At 52.1% G+C, this 15,414-nt stretch overlaps 1 protein-coding gene across 1 annotated transcript; it reads left to right on the top strand.

Moving 5' to 3' along the window:
* The first annotated feature begins 6,509 nt into the window (after positions 1-6,509).
* Positions 6,510-10,600, top strand: DUOXA2 (dual oxidase maturation factor 2). Its single transcript, XM_009512217.2, has 5 exons — positions 6,510-6,656; positions 6,797-6,854; positions 8,728-8,862; positions 9,053-9,266; positions 10,335-10,600. Exons 1-5 carry the CDS (start codon positions 6,510-6,512, stop codon positions 10,594-10,596), a joined length of 816 nt encoding a protein of 271 aa, XP_009510512.2. The 3' UTR covers positions 10,597-10,600.
* Positions 10,601-15,414: the final 4,814 nt, after the last annotated feature.

Below are 15,414 nucleotides of genomic sequence, written 5' to 3' on the forward strand. Positions count from 1 at the left end.
TTGTGGGAAAGCTGTAGACTGCAATGAGGTCTCCCCTCTGTCTCCTCTTCTCCAGGCTGAACAAACCAAGGGACTTCAGCTGCCCCTCGTACGGTTTCTCCTCTAAACCCTTCACCAACTTCGTGGCCCTCCTCCGGACACTCTCTAGTAGCTTTATATCGTTACTATACTGTGGCACCCAAAACTGCACACAGTACTTGTGGTGAGGCCGCACCAGCGCAGAGCAGAGCGGACAATCACCTCCCTCGACGGGCTTGCAATGCAGGGCTTGACGCACCCCCAGGACATGGTTGGACCTCTTGGCTGCCAGGACACACTGTTGGCTTATGTGCAACTTGCGTCGACCAGAACCCCCAGGTCACTCTCCGGGGAGCTGCTCTCCAGCCGCTCATTCCCCAGTGTGTATGTATATCCAGGGTTGTTGCGCCCCAGGTGCAAAATCCGGCCCTTGCCCTTGTAAAACTTCATATGGTTGGACATTAAATCTCTGTTTGTAATCTCTGTAATGTAAACATTAAATCTCTATTGAAATACCCTTGCACTGATTGGATTTTTGGTTCTGGCCTCACTTCCATGCATGTGGGAGTTGGGGCTGCTGAAAGCCTCAGAGCTGCTGAGAGCAGCATTAGGTAGTGTCCCTGTTCCACCCAGTGCCACCCCTTTCCTCCTGGAGTATACCCCTGTGGAAGGGGTCGTAGAGGTCTTCCATCCCACAGCCCTCTGCTGATGTAATTTGTGGACATAAGATCTGGATTGTGCAGCTGGTGAGAACCAAAGACTGTGAGACCCGTTCCATAGGAAGAACACAAAAGTTTGGCCAATGGGCAAAGCATGGAGATGCATAGGACCTCTGCCAGAAGTGGCAGAGCCCAGTCAACCATCACCACATAAGACTCTCCTGCCAGAAAGCTCTCTCTATTGAAACTGCCTGCTGAAACCAATGTGGAGGGCTGTATGGCTGAAGATACTCTGAGCAACCTGCAGTGGTTGTGGTTTGCTTGTGTGCAGAGGTCCACACGACCTCCCACGCTGTAGGAAGGGAGTCCCTATAGACGCAGCTGGATTTATCTCCTGCTGACTCAAAACGTACAGAGTTGCAACCTCCATCTAGAGCTGAGACCTGAAGGTGCCACAGAAGATTTACCTAAGTGGCTCAGGAAAGCCAAGCCTCAAAGCACATTACCACAGTCACAGAGTAGCATGTTTCCCCCTTCCCCTTGGGTCTTCTTGCAAGGATCCAGCAGAAAATGTGTTTTAAAGTTCCTTCTGTCACATAGCAAAACTCCCATTTCCTCAGATATGGGAATTGCTCCTGACCCAAGCCATGAGATGACATGCCAGTTCTCATGCACTTTTCATCTTTCCGTGGCCCAGCACTGAAAACCCACTTATTGCCTAGTCAATCCAAGACTGGGGGGGGTGTCTATGGAGGCTTTCCAGCCTTGACCATGGCCAATGCGATACAGTGACAGTGGTGGTCTTGCTCCAAGCAGTAGGTTGGACCACAGATTTCTGAGGGCCCTTCTCACCAACACGGAAGTTCTCTTCCATGCCTCCATGTCTTCCTAGAAGTTACTGGGCACATCAGCAGTTTGCCTCTCCCAATCAAAGTTCAAGAACCATTTGTCTTCCCCAGGAGCAGCTTTCCTTTGCAGAACTTGGTCTGTAAAGGCATGAGGAAACATTGACACCACGCCTTCCCTGCCTATCAAACCTTCTCCAGCTATTGCAGGAAACCTCCTCACAGGCAAGGCTGAGTGACAGCAGTCCTTACAGGATGCACTCAAGAGGAGTAACACACAGATCTGGGCTAGGGACATCATGCCCAAGGAGGATGGGGTATCTCATGAGTGGCACTCAGCTGTCCCACAAGTTCCTTTCCCATGCTTCTGCTGAGAGCTCCAGCTTCACACTCCCCAGCATACTCTCCCATGTGTTGAGGACCAGCTGCCAAGCTTCTCCAGAAAGACCTCCCTGCTCTCACACCTGCATCCCACATTTCACAAACCGCCCAGGGGACTCTTTGACATAATGAAACCGGACTGACCTTGGAAGCCCATGGTGTAGCTTGCTGAGGGAAAGCTTTGCAAGTTTGGAATAGTTCCAGAGAGCTGTCAAGCTTTCCAGGAATTTTGTAAGGTCTGATGAGCCCTCCAGTCTCTGCTTTTCCACAGATTCCCTGTGCCACCTTTGGAAAGTCACTCCCTCCCTCTGCACCTAGTGAAATCAAGCACCTGCTTCCCCAGGCTTGTCTTCTCCCATCAGAGACGATCCCTGTGCCCTGTCAAGGCCTGGAGCTTCACACCCCTCCAAAAACCATGCAAATACATGGCTTCCCCCAGAGCAGAGGTCTCCTGCTCCACCTGATCTCAGCAGATTTGGATTCCCTAAAATTAAGTTTCAGCCTCCAAATGTCTCCTGAGCTCTCCCCAGAGACACAAGTGAGCTGGGACTGTAGGACACATCATCACCGTAAGAGAGCAGCAGCCCCACTGCAGAACGTACTGCGACCATACAGGTAGAGGAGAGCAGTTTCAAGGCATTCAAGAAGCCTGGAGCCTCATCCCTATGGTCCTGTTGTCACACCTTATTTCTAGCTCTCCCCAGTGCTAGTGGGACAGACTGCGGGACTGCCACCTTCCCCCACCAGCCAGCCAGCCCTGGAGTTTCAGAACAGGCTGCATCTCCCTGGCCTTGGATGTAATCCAGAAAATCCCAAACCTCAGCACAGCATGCACACAGGGACCAGTGGCGTCTCCAGCTCTCCCACCTGGTGACGCTCGGGGGCCAGATGCCCCAGTGCCACCACAGTGCACAACAGGGACTCCCTCCCTGGTGGGACCTAAGGGGTACCTGCCTGTCCCCACTGTGTCCCTGTGCCCATGCAGGCAAGGACATGAAGAGTCCCAACACACTGTCCTGTGATGTTGCACCCTCACAGGCAGGGATGTGTGTGGCTCCATCACACCCTGCAGGTTGGGATGTGCATGACCCCATCCCATCCTGTCCTCACTCGTGACCCAGACCCCCACGCAGGCAGGGACATGAGTAGCCCCACCTCCTAGTGCCCCATGCAGGTGTGTGCCCTAAGCAGGCAGTGACACCAGTGGCCCTGGCCCCTTGGTTCCCCCATGCAGATGGGGACATGCACCCCCATCTCACCCTGTGCTCTGTCTCCCAAGCAAGCAGGAACACCAGTAGGCCAGCACCCTGGTTCCCATGCAGGTGGGAGAGGGAGAGATGAACATAGTCCCATCCTACCCTCATCACACAGGACAGAAACGTGTGGCCCGATCCCTTCCATGCCTCCATGCATGGCCCCATTACAACTTGCCCCCCAAGCAGGAGAAGATGGGAATAGCACAACCACTGGTGACAACGCGCATAGACAGACCCCCCCGCAGGCAGCAGCGTGCACGGCCCTGGTTCCCACGCGAGGGGAGGAGGGACACGCGTGGCCCCGATCCCCTAGCCTCCCCGCAAGAGGAGACACGCGTGGCCCCAATCCCACAGCCTCCACAAAAGCAGGAACACGCGTGGCCCCAATCCCCCAGACCCGGTCCCCACGCAGGCGGGGGCACGCGTGGCCCCGATCCCCCTGACCCGCTCCCCATGCGGGCAGGGGCACGAGTGTTCTCGGCTCCCCCCGTCGCGGGGCTCACCTGCGCGGCTGTGCGGCGGGAAGTGCGACGGGGCGGGCCGCCCTGGCATTTACATAGCGCTCCGCGCCCGCCGCCGCCTGTAACAGCGCGGTGCCGGCCGCCGCCGCCCGAGCCGCCGCCGCCAGGCAGGCAGGTAAGGGCCGCCGCCCCCCGCGCCGCCCCGCCCGCGCCCCGCTGCCCGCCAGCCACCGCCCCTCGGCGGGGTCACCCGCTCCTGCCCGGCCCTTTGCTCACTCCGGGGAGCAACTCCAGACGCTGCCTGACGTGCTCAAGGGGTCCCGGCTAGGTAAGGTTTGGGGGGAGAGGTTGGGTCCCCATCCTGAGTTAACCCGGTGGTTTTTCCTATCCCGATTTGACCCTCTTACAGGGGCAGGAAAACGCAGAGTCCCTGCCATCACTGAATTGTAGCCCTGATTGTTCAGTTTCCAGGGGACAGGATTTCCCTTGTTTTGGTGAAAAATACCGATCTGCAGCCCTGAGCAACCCAATCCAGGATTGCTGTTGGCTCTGCTGTGTGGAGGTTTTGGCTGGGCACTTCCAAAAGGTCACTTCCAGCTTGATTCATTCTGGGGCAGGAAAGTGGGGTTTCCATAAGCAGAAACTGGGACTTGGGCAAACTTTCTGTCTCCTTTGCCCCTCTCCACTGCCAGTCCAGAATATTTTAAATAAAAAATAAGTTGTCCATTTCTGCTAAAGTACTGATTTTTTCCTTGAAGATGTCTCTAGTCTTTTCCCTCTCCGTGCACTGTGACGGAGCAAACCACAGGGGCTCTAGGGCCACAGCCATGCTTCTGCACAGAGGATGTTTTCCAAGGTGCAACAACTTGAGTTTCTCCTGCCATGAGCTGCAGGCATCAGTTTCCCACTTCAAAGCTGCAAAAATGCCAAGGAGCTGGTCTTCTGTGCAGGGTAATCAAGTGAGAAAGAATGGATGGACAGCAACAGGAAGAGCTCTTTCCCTGCCAATTCTCTATAAAGCTCTTCTCAAAAGTTGCAAAGTCCAGAGGACATGCAAACATCCCTTGATACTGTTTAAAAACTAAATTTAGATTTAAAAAGACAACATTTTCCATGTTTCATTCTGGTCTGTTGATTGTTATGTATTGTTGATCTGTTTTAAGCTGTGAAAAATTGCTTTTTGGTGAATACAGGCTTGGAAACCATTCCTTCCCTCATTGCATCTCATATGAAATTTAGGCAAAGATATAATGAAACCAGTGGAATTCAAGCAATCAAGATTTAGTTTGTCCTAGGCTAAACTGTTAGTTTATTTCTTCTCTTAGAGCTGCTCAGACTATTTGTGGGCACATTTGCTGGGCTGGGAACCCTGTGGCTGGACTTCAGTCTGACATTGTAGCATTGAGACTCAATTACAGCTCCTGCTTGCCAGGTAATCACAGCAGGAATGGTGCTTGAAGGCTGCCCTTCTCTGGGCTTGGATTTCCAGGGAAATAGCCCAAAACAGTTACAGCAAAATAGCCCAAAACAAGATTTGTAAGTACACGTGATAGCTCTGTTAGTCTGGATCAGGGAGTCAAGATAAGGTCAGGTCTAGCTGACCAGTGAGCCAGTTGTAAAAACCCATTCTCTGTTAAACTTCTTGCTGTAATCATCTAGGTTACTGTACAGAGAATTATTCTGGAACTAAATATTGCTTTATGCATTGAAAAGTGACTTCAGCTGCCCAAGTAAATTGTTTTCTGATACTTATTGTAATCCCCACCCACTTCTAGGGATTTGGGACCCACTTTTTTGTGGCTGAATTGCCCTGGGTTGGATCTTACCTAAAAATACAATTAATACTGTTTTCGTTAAATGAGAATAAAATCAACTCCCCCATGCAGGGACACTGAATGAAATTGCATTTTGTCATGAGTCATGTTAGCTCTGGTACTCCCTGACTTTAGAATACTTCCCAGGGTAGTGACATGCAGAGATGCTATTAAATAAGCAAAATAAAAGGACTAAGCATGTAATCAGCTTTGGTAGAAAAGATCTAACCCAGGAACAGGGGAAGCTGTGTAACTGCTAGAACTGAAGTGTCGGTGGGAGTTCAAAGCCATCTTTGGGAATTACATGCTTCATCTGCCATTTGATCTCACATAAGTCAGTTTCCTTTAGCCTTGTGATGTGCTCCTGATGCTTGTGTGATTCTTGGACCCACATCCCAACTCCAGGGGTTGCTTCTGCCCTCCCTGGACCAAGTACAGGAGCAGTCTTCCCTCCCTAGATTGTACTGTTGCAGGTCCTGGAGAAAAGCCTCTTTGAGGACAGGGAGTGGAAATGAGGGTGGTGGGCTTCATTCTGCTCAGCAATGATGTCCCCTGGCTGGGAATTATTTTGCTACTGTGAAATCATTATTCTCAGTGGTTCCTTGTCGTTTTGGAGGAAGGCTGCATCTGCTGGTTGTCACCAGGTTGTGGCCTTCCTTTAACAGCATGCCATGAAGTAGAAAGCCCTGGATGCATCTGCGGGAGGGAAAGACCCAGCTCTGTCTGGGGAGGAGCTGCTCAACAGGTTTCTGGGCCTGGGCTGCTCCTCAAGCTGTGGTTCCCCAGGGCTGCCACAAACCCTCCAGGCTGGTGGAGCCCTGCCCCAGGCACCTCCTCTCCTCCACCAAGGGCTTTTGGGTGGCATGTTTCTCTGCTGGGGAGTATTTTGCTCTGCCTGTTTCCTTGCAACGTCACATTTCCTTGTCCCTCTGGGGAGTTTTGAGGTAGACTTCCCACAGCTGGTTGTTCCAGAGCTGAGCTGGAGCTGGCCACCACAAGCTCAAGGCAGCCAGGCAGGGCAGTGCAGGGTCCCTGCTGTGAATTCCTCTTTCCCCCAGGCTGCCAGAGGTACAGGATGACTCTCTTCAATGGCGTCTACCCCTTCTACCTGCAGCAGAGGAAGGTCTCCGTGTTCGACGTCAGCACCATCATAGTGATTGTGGTCTTCCTAACGTTCGCTTGCAGCTTTCTGCTCATCATCCCAGGCATCCGTGGACAGGCGGTGTGTGACCCTTCTCCCTGGGGATAAGCATCTGCTCCCCACGTTTTGGATGCTGGGACACTCCTGGCTGGTTTCGTGTGAGGTGGGAGGAGAGCCAGGGCTATTCCTCCCTGCCTGATGTCCCACCTCTCTCCCTGCAGAGGCTGTACTGGACACTCCGGGTTCTCCTCAGCCTTGTCGTGGGAGTGGTGATCGTTGGTAAGTGCTGCACAGCCCTCAGAGGGTGGGCATGGGGGCAGGATTAAACCCCAGGGGCAAGGTCTGTGTCTGGGAAATGTGAGCTGGTGGTCACAGCCGTGGCCTGGCTGAGGCTTGCTGCAGGGTCTGCCTGACTCCTGTCCTGCAAAGCAGTCACACAGCTTCCAAAAGGGCTTCCCCATCCCTGGCATGGGGGCTGAGAGCACCTGGAGGTGCCCATTGTTACTTCTGAATCGAGAGGGAGCTTTGCTGGCTGTAACTGTACCATGGAGGTTGAACAGCCCCAGCTCTGGTGGGCTGCACAGCCCCATGTTCTTCTGACCATGCAAGGCCTCCTGAGCTGCCTGCTGTCGAGGGAGCGCAGATGAGAAGCTCAGACTGCAGCAGGGCATGTTTGGAGAATGAGAGGAGCCTTGCAGTGACATGGAGAGTGCAGGTCAGAATAAAACACAAGCAGGGCAGAAGCGCGTGTGGAGGGTAAAGACCTTCCAAGGAGCAAGGCAGGAGGAGATGGAGATGGTTTGATTTAGTAGAAACCAAGAAATCTTCTGTAATAAATGGGGCTGGTGGTGGAAACCAGTCTGTGGGATTTCCAACTTAGACTTGGCAACAGGATGTGTAAGCAAAAGATGTACTGAGGGGATAGCGGATGACAGATGGGAAGAGAAACTAGCCCTGACCCTAAATCAAAGAAACTTTCCTGCTGCCAAGGACAGGGTGGATTACAAGACTGCTTGGAGAAGGATGATGAAGCACAACCTAAATGACTCAACCCCTGATTCACCCAGGTGATAGAAGTAGATATCCAGCCACAGGACTCTGACAGCTGACACATGAGCCAGTCTGGCATGCAGCGGTCACCCTCCACCTGGAGATGCCTAGGTGCTGGGAGATGCCACCAGAGCTGCCTGGGAACATGGTACAGGATGGAGATGGCAGAGGGATGGAGGTCAGCCTTAACCAGCTCAGTCCTGGAGAGCCATCCAGCACCATTCCTTACAAGGATGCAGCCAGGTGCTGCTTGGGCACACAGGAGGAATTAGTTGTTTTAAAGCTGGTGTCTGGATTTCTGTCTGGCAGCAGCAGGGCACACTCGACCCTGCAGCTAGAAAACGTTCCTGCAGAGCTGCCACTGGATCAGTGGCCTCACAAGTTGATTCAGCAGCTGAACTTATTTTTGAGCAGGTTTAAAAGGTCTTGTTCAGCCTGCGATTAAATCATCACCTTCATTTTCAGCTGGTCTCAGTGCCTGAAAATTAAGCCCACCCCAAAGTGGAAGTGTTTCATAAAAGGAAACTTTGTTATCCAGAAAAGGATACTTTGTTCCAAAAAAACTTATACTCGAAATATTTCAAATTTTCTCCCCAGTCTGGAAGAGCTGTGACAGCACTTGCCATCCCTCTCCACCCCTCAGTTTGCCGGTGATCTTCATTACTCACTAATAGTACCATCTAGGGAGCTTAATATTTGGCAATGAAACCCACCCCTGTTCCTGAGGCTGAGGAATGGGCTCATTTCTGAGCCCTGCCCCTGGGGGCTGCGGTGCTCGCTGTGGTGGGCAGCTTGCAGGGTAGTCCCAGAGAGGATGCCTAAGGAGGAATCAGGTCATGGGTTTCACCTCTGGGAATCTGAGCTCCTCCGCTCCCGGATCGAGGGAGCGGATGCTCAGTGTGGGGAGGGCACGAGCTCTGCCAGGGTGTGGGAGCTGGTTGAGGCACGTCCTTGTGGCTGAGTCAGCTCTCGTGCCCTCCTTACACTCCCTTGAAGTGCCACGGAGGGAATGTCACCATTTGTGCTCACCTGTGATCCCCCTTGAGCACAGAAAACCCTGAGACCGGCCTGTCTTTAACCCCAGCTTTACTTTTCCTGGCAGCTGTCCAGTTCACAGGGGACTGGGAGACTGGCTGGGTGACAGCAAACACCTCCTACAAGTCCTTCAGCCATGCCCTGGTGAATGTGGACATTGGGGTGCATGTCGGCCTGGCAGGGGTGAATGTCACACTCATGGGTGAGTCTGATGTCCCCGTCTGCAGCTCGGGAGTGGCCACAGCCACAGGAGGTCTCCAAGTGCTCTGTGGGTGACCGTGGTCTGTGTGGAGGCTCCTGGGACCCTGCTGTCTCTGGGGTGTCCATGCTCCTGGCTGGCAGCACCCACGCCACTGGGTCACAGCAGGACCTCAGTCTTCTCCCTCTGGCAGGAAACCCAGTGAATCAGGTCAATGAGACCATCAACTACAACGAGCACTTTGCCTGGACCTTCGATGCAGACTACGACCGCAGCTACAGTGAAGGGCTGGACAGGGGGCTGCCCAGCCCCATCCTCTATGTCGCGGAGAAGTTTACCACGCAAAGCCCCTGCAACATGCACAGACAGTACCGCATCTCCAGCCACTATGCATCAGCCACTCTCTGGTGAGCTTTCCTCTCCTGGTGCAGGCAAGGGAGGTGCCAGGACATGGGAAAGGCTCTGCTGCCCTTTCCATGAGGGAACCCATGTGAGTGGAGGGGCCTCTGCAAGGTCTGTGGTCAAACCAGTGGCCCTACAGGCACCTCGGGGTGAGCAGATAAATGGGATGGTCTTGGTTCTCTCTGCTGATCTACTTCACCAGGGCTGGGTGCAGGAGAGAGGAGAGATCTCTTGCTGCAATGTGGTGATGATGGCAGGGGTCCATCCCCATGGAAAGAGAGCTGCTGCCCTTGGTGGCCGAGAGAAGCCCAAGGGCATGTCCAGAATTCTCCCATCCCCACCTGTGAGGGTATTTAATGTTTGGGAGTGGGACCAGGTGAGGAGAAGCTGATGGTGCTGTTATTGTGGGGTTGATCTCAACTCTTTAGTTGGATATGCTGGGCCGTGACATGTTACTGCTCCTCTGGGCTGAGGGAGAGCTGGTCCATGGTTGTCAGGAGATGCTCCCCTCTTCCATGAGTTGTGGAGAGCAAGCACTATTGCAGTGCTGTTCCCCGTGTCCTGGGTTTGAGAGCAGCGGTGCAGGAGCCAAGAGAGGGGCCTGGTGGTATCACAGAGCAAGAGCTGGTTCATAGCTGAAAGCTTCCCCTGTCACTCGCTTTCTGAGACAAGTTCAGAGCTGATACAAATGACTTAGGCCTGCTTCTGCAATTATTCTAGTCCTGTGTGCTGCTCTGTGGGGTCTTCCACACATGGAAGGGCAGGGAGCTGAGATAGTCTAGATACTCACGGCGAGCCGCCGTGGCCTCCTTGAGACTGGTACAGCCTGTGGTCTGAGCAATGGGAAGAGGAAATCTGCGCTTCTACCTTCTGGATGTAGTAGTGTGAGCATTGCAAATCTGCTTGCTCAGCCTGGGAGGCCAGAGGTCATTCCAGCCTGCCCACAGAGCTTCTTGGCCTAATACAATGCAACCCGCACCCCATATTCCTCCTTCCACATGGAAGTCCTCACACCGAACATCCTAGTCTGTGGCACTTGCACAACTCATCCATTGCTCTTCTCTTGTCTCCAGGGTGGCCTTTTGCACTTGGCTCATCTCCAACATGCTCTTCTCCCTGCCTGTCCTAGTCTATGGAGGCTACATGCTGCTGGTCACAGGGGCCTTCATGATCTTTTCATTGCTCTCGTTCTCCACTGTGAGGAACTCCCTGATGTGCCCAATGCAGTTTGGGACCGCAATCCTACGCACAGGCTACGGGGGATCTTTCTGGCTCACACTAGCAATTGGTAAGGACACCAAGCTACATCAGGGTACACCACCTTGTCCCTCTTGATGTGCAGGAGCCCCAGTGCTTTCCCCCAGAAGTGCAGGTGAGAGAGCTCAGGGAGTGCAGCTCACCAGAGCCCCAGCCTGTGCCCTGGCAAAGCAGATCCTGGCAGAGATGTGGAGAGGGCTGGCAGGAGGGGAAGAACTATCCCCATCTCAAAGGTGATGGAGGGATTTTTAGTCCCTGAGGTACAGTAATGCAAGGAGATGGGGATCACTTGCCTGGGTTTTAAGATGCTCAGCACAGCAGCTGAAGCCACCTCATGCGGGGCATGTGGGGTGGGAAGTATGCTGCTGTTTACCGGAATGCTCTAAGACAGCACACTGTCTTCCAGGCTTGCTCTGTTTTGTGGCTGGGATCACTGTTGTCGTACTGCACTACTTCAACTTGGGCCTACTGAAAACTTTCTTTGATCTCCATGAGGACAAAGGAGAGGAGTACCAGGAGATGACTGAAGTGTATGTCAACCCTCGTTTTGTGAACAAAAGACTCTCTCCTTCTCAGGTCCCCAAACTCAATGCCAATGGTGTCTAGAAAGTTTTTCCCTCTCCTTCCCTGAAGGAGGGCCTGAAAGAGCAGAGCACAAACCCTTCTTGATGTCCCCAGAGTCCCATTTCCCCATCCAACTGCCTTTGGAGGGTGCATGAGTCCACGCTGGGATGAGTACTTGCTGAGAAGTACCTTTGCATCAGATACCTTGTATGTCCCTGACCGTGCCCTCTGGAAAAGGGCAGACTTTGCAGAGAGTCAGCAGGCTGCAATAGGAGCAGCTCATAGCACCAGTGACTTAAGCTGCACATTCAGCTGGGGGTCTCTGTCCCAGGACAAATGCCCTTCCTGCTCCATTCCCTGGCACATCTTGGTGTCGTGAGTCTCTGATGACCAGTTCCCACCCCAGAAGCTCAACTCACTGCTGAGATTTCATATGGGGAGCACCCACAATTGCAAGAGCTGGTGATTAAACCTGCTCATCTCTTTCTCAAGCACTGACATTTAGTGTAGACCTTTAGGTGTACCTAGGAAAACCAGACACAGACCCAGACTCCATCAGGCTGGATGCTGCATGAGCTAGAGTAAAAAAACTGCTCCTGAAATAAAGACTGAGTAAACATGTGATGGAGTTTGCTGGGGTGATATCCTGAAGAAAATGGGATTTTCTGCCAAGCAAAAACAGTGAACCATGTGGGCCTGGCAAAACAGAATTTGGTGGCCAGGGAAGGGAGGTGAGAGATAGGGAAGCATTTGTTTTATGACTATATCCTTGAAGGAGAACTAAGAGACTGATAAAAGGGAACATCCTGCACCAGAAGATGCCGAAAGCTGGGTGATAAAGTATATAGTCAAGGAGGACAACTAATTGGGATATTTATGCATGTTGATACGACCTAAAACTAAGTTTCCTTTAGGTGAACTATCCTCATTATAATACTAAAAATCATGCCCATAGGCCAGAAAACCCCCTACTCAAATAAACCCCTTACTCTCTGAGCGTGTGTGGTAATTTTTAAAGGGAGCTGTGCCTTTAAGATGAAGTGAAAAAGAAACTAACCAATGATTGGCTGGTGGGGGGCATCAATATTATGTGTTACTGACACATTGAACTGTATAGAGTGGTGCTAGCTTTATGGAGTTACCACCTTGGACCCATCTTTGCACAAAAATAAAATGAATAAAATACCTCTGCTCTGTGTGTAGTTTGGTGTTTTGCACAATGGGTGAACGAACCCGCTTTTGGGAAAACGGGGGAATGTGGTGATGTGACTTATTTTCACTTTCAGACTTGGGCTTTATTAGATAAGACTTACAGCCTAGCATGGGCCAAAAAGATGCCACAGGAAAGGAAAGAGAGTGAAGAATTAAGCTACCCCCATCCAGCTGGAACACACTTGGGCTCTCTGGGCTCACCACAAAACACAAGCCTGAGGCCAGGGGTCAGACCCAGCCAAGGTGAGAAATGAAGTGCATCAAACTGCGTTATTACAACAGAAGATGAGCTCTGGCACCAAATCACCAAATCCACCTGCCTGATAGAGTCTCCACAGGCTGGCAAAAGGAGATTGCCATATCTGAATGCTGGAGACCTGGACAGCTTCAGTCCAATTAATTGTAAAGGACATAATATCAATTTTTTGGCTCTTTTCTTTCTGAGAAAAGACCCTTGCTGTTGTTAACTATTTCTTTCACATGGTATTTGTGTTGCACTAATGTGATTTGTTGTGGGCAAGAATTATTATTTTCAATAAAACTCTATTAAAAACCAGCTCCTTTGAAACACTTTGAGCATTCTGGGGGGCTGGTTTCTTAAGCAGGGGCAGCAAGGCTTATCTGCAGGCAACTTGCTTGCGATTTCCCAGCAGATGCATCCTTCCATGGTGGAAGCTGCCCTGGCAGAGGTTCCCCCAAAGGAAGGATGAGGCTCATTGGCATGTGTCAAGGTAAGCCCTTGAGAAACCCTTGTTGTGTGGAGCAGCACGCTGTAGGGAAGTAGGAGAGCCTCAAAAGGACTTTAACTAGCCAAGCAGCAGGACAAAAACCATAAGACTAAACCAATATAACTCCCTCAGGAAAAGGAGAATCCTTTCTCAAATCTTTCTCGTGTCCAGACATATCAGGTCCAGAGGCATCGTGGAAAGATGCTACGAGCAATTACAAGTTATTGGAGCTGGTGTGGGATAGATCCCATGCCCTGAAATCACAAGAGGCTGGGGGGTTTCCCATCCTTTCTGCCAGCCCATCGGGCACTCTCCAGCCTCATCTCCTGCTTTTAGGCATGACTCCCCCCAATAGCATCCTCACCAGAAGAAAAGCTTTGGCCTGCTGCATCCGACATAAAGGACCATGAGCCCAAATAAATAAAACAAAAACAAAATTCCATCTGTTTGAAGCACAGAGGCACCAGATCTCTGTGTGTCTTGCTGGCTTCCTAGCAAACAGGATGGCCAGGATTTCTGCAGCAGGGCTTGCATGGAGCTGAGTAGTGGCAACGACATGATGGGGGATGCAGAGTCCCCTTCATGCATTGTGTCTCATGCAGAGCAGGGGTCAGGACAACAGGGACTAGCTGTGTCATGGGGGCTAGCCACCTGCAAGGAGATTTGCAGGTGGAGTACTTCTTCGCTCACCACCACAGGGAGGTGCACACATAAGGGCCACCGCTCAGGGGTGATTATTTTGCCTCCCTGCATGTCAAAATAGTGGCTTCTTCACATGCACTATAAGAGCTGTGGCTGTATGGCCCCCAGGTTGTGCTGCTGCAGGTCCTACCTTCTCTGTCCACTAAAGGTCCCAGCTTAGTTTCCTGGTTGGACTGAGCTGTTGTTGGACAAGACATAAAATAATTGCCATTAAATCCCTGGCACTAAGCCCGGGCTGCTCTGGCCCCGCACTGTCCAGGGAATCTGGCATCTAACCAGAGAGTCGGTGCCAGCAATGGAGCAAACACTGTAAGCATCTTGGAGAGCACAGCCTGGGGCTTTGCAAGCACCGTGGTCCCCATGCCTAGAGGCACTCATTGCACTAGGGCATGCAGCCACCATGCCATCTAGCAGGCAGCAGAGCTGCCTACTCCCCTGCCCCCCAAGGCTGAGCTGCAAGGGGTGACACACCAGGGAAAGGCAGAGATTTATGAGTGCTGAATTTCAACTCAATAAATAAAAGAGGTTTGTTTCACTTTGGATCTAGTCCATATGTAGATATGGTAGTTGGGAGTTGGCTGCACCCATCCTGGGTGTGCAGGATTTCAGAGTCATGTGCCCCATGACAACATGTATTTCCACTGCTGAGCAGGAGGAAACCAAGCCTCCCAGAGTGGGTGTGATGCTCACCTCATGCTAATTGATTACAGACGCTCTCCAGTGCACTGTAGCACCTCTGTTCCCATCTCCTCCTCTGCTTCCCTCCCACTGAAATATTTGTCTTCCTTTCAGAGGGCTGCAAGAGCACCAGTAACTCACAGGCTGGTGGCTGTGGCTTGGGGTGTTTATAAGCACTGTAAGAACCAAGGGCCAACCAACCCACTCCCTTACCATGATGTTTCTAGCCCAATGTACAGCACACTGCATTTCAGACCCATATCAAACCTGAGGTGCAGGGTACCAGGATGGGTCTGAAATCCAGCGTATCTCCAACGATTGTGGGCCTCCCTGCCAACCAGCTCTTCAAGAGGAGGTGCTGGGTCCAGGGCACCCTGGTGACCACATCTCTGCTTGCTTTTCCTGACCACTGATGGGAACAGCACTCCTGAGCAGATGGGATTCTCAGAGAGGGTGCTGTTGGGGGGCTTCTGGCTCTCCTTTGGTTCATATCCATGATTCTGCATTTATTTGGTTTCTCTCCAGTTTGTTCTAGTTTAGTCTCTGCATCTTCGAGAGGACTTTTAGGGTTTGTTGGGGATGGACTAAGGGGAAGGGCAGTAGCCCAGTGCCTATAACTGGACAGCCAGGGATGGGGCATGTGTTCTCCCCACCCCAAAAGGTCTTCCAGCAACTGGTGAGTACAACAACAGCAAAAAACTGAGTGCAAACTGTCGTGTTTGAGACACCTTTCCAGACTTGGATATTCTTGTCAACTGGCTCTTGCCGTGTCTCTTTCCACTTGGGCTCGCGGACGGGTTGGACCATAACCTGAATTCAGAAGGTGTGTCCATGGGCTCTGCCCTGCCATCCCACAGTGCCTTACAGCTGGGTGGCTGTCACCTCACAAAGCTCGCCCAGGGGGACCACCAACACATCCTGTGCAGAGGAGCTGGGCTCAGCTGGCAGGTAGGACTTGTTCCACACTTTCTCTTCTTCTCCCTTTCCCTCATCAAGGTTAAAGACAAACTTC

Source organism: Phalacrocorax carbo, chromosome 7, assembly GCF_963921805.1.
Source record: "Phalacrocorax carbo chromosome 7, bPhaCar2.1, whole genome shotgun sequence".
NCBI classification, from domain to species: Eukaryota; Metazoa; Chordata; class Aves; order Suliformes; family Phalacrocoracidae; genus Phalacrocorax; species Phalacrocorax carbo.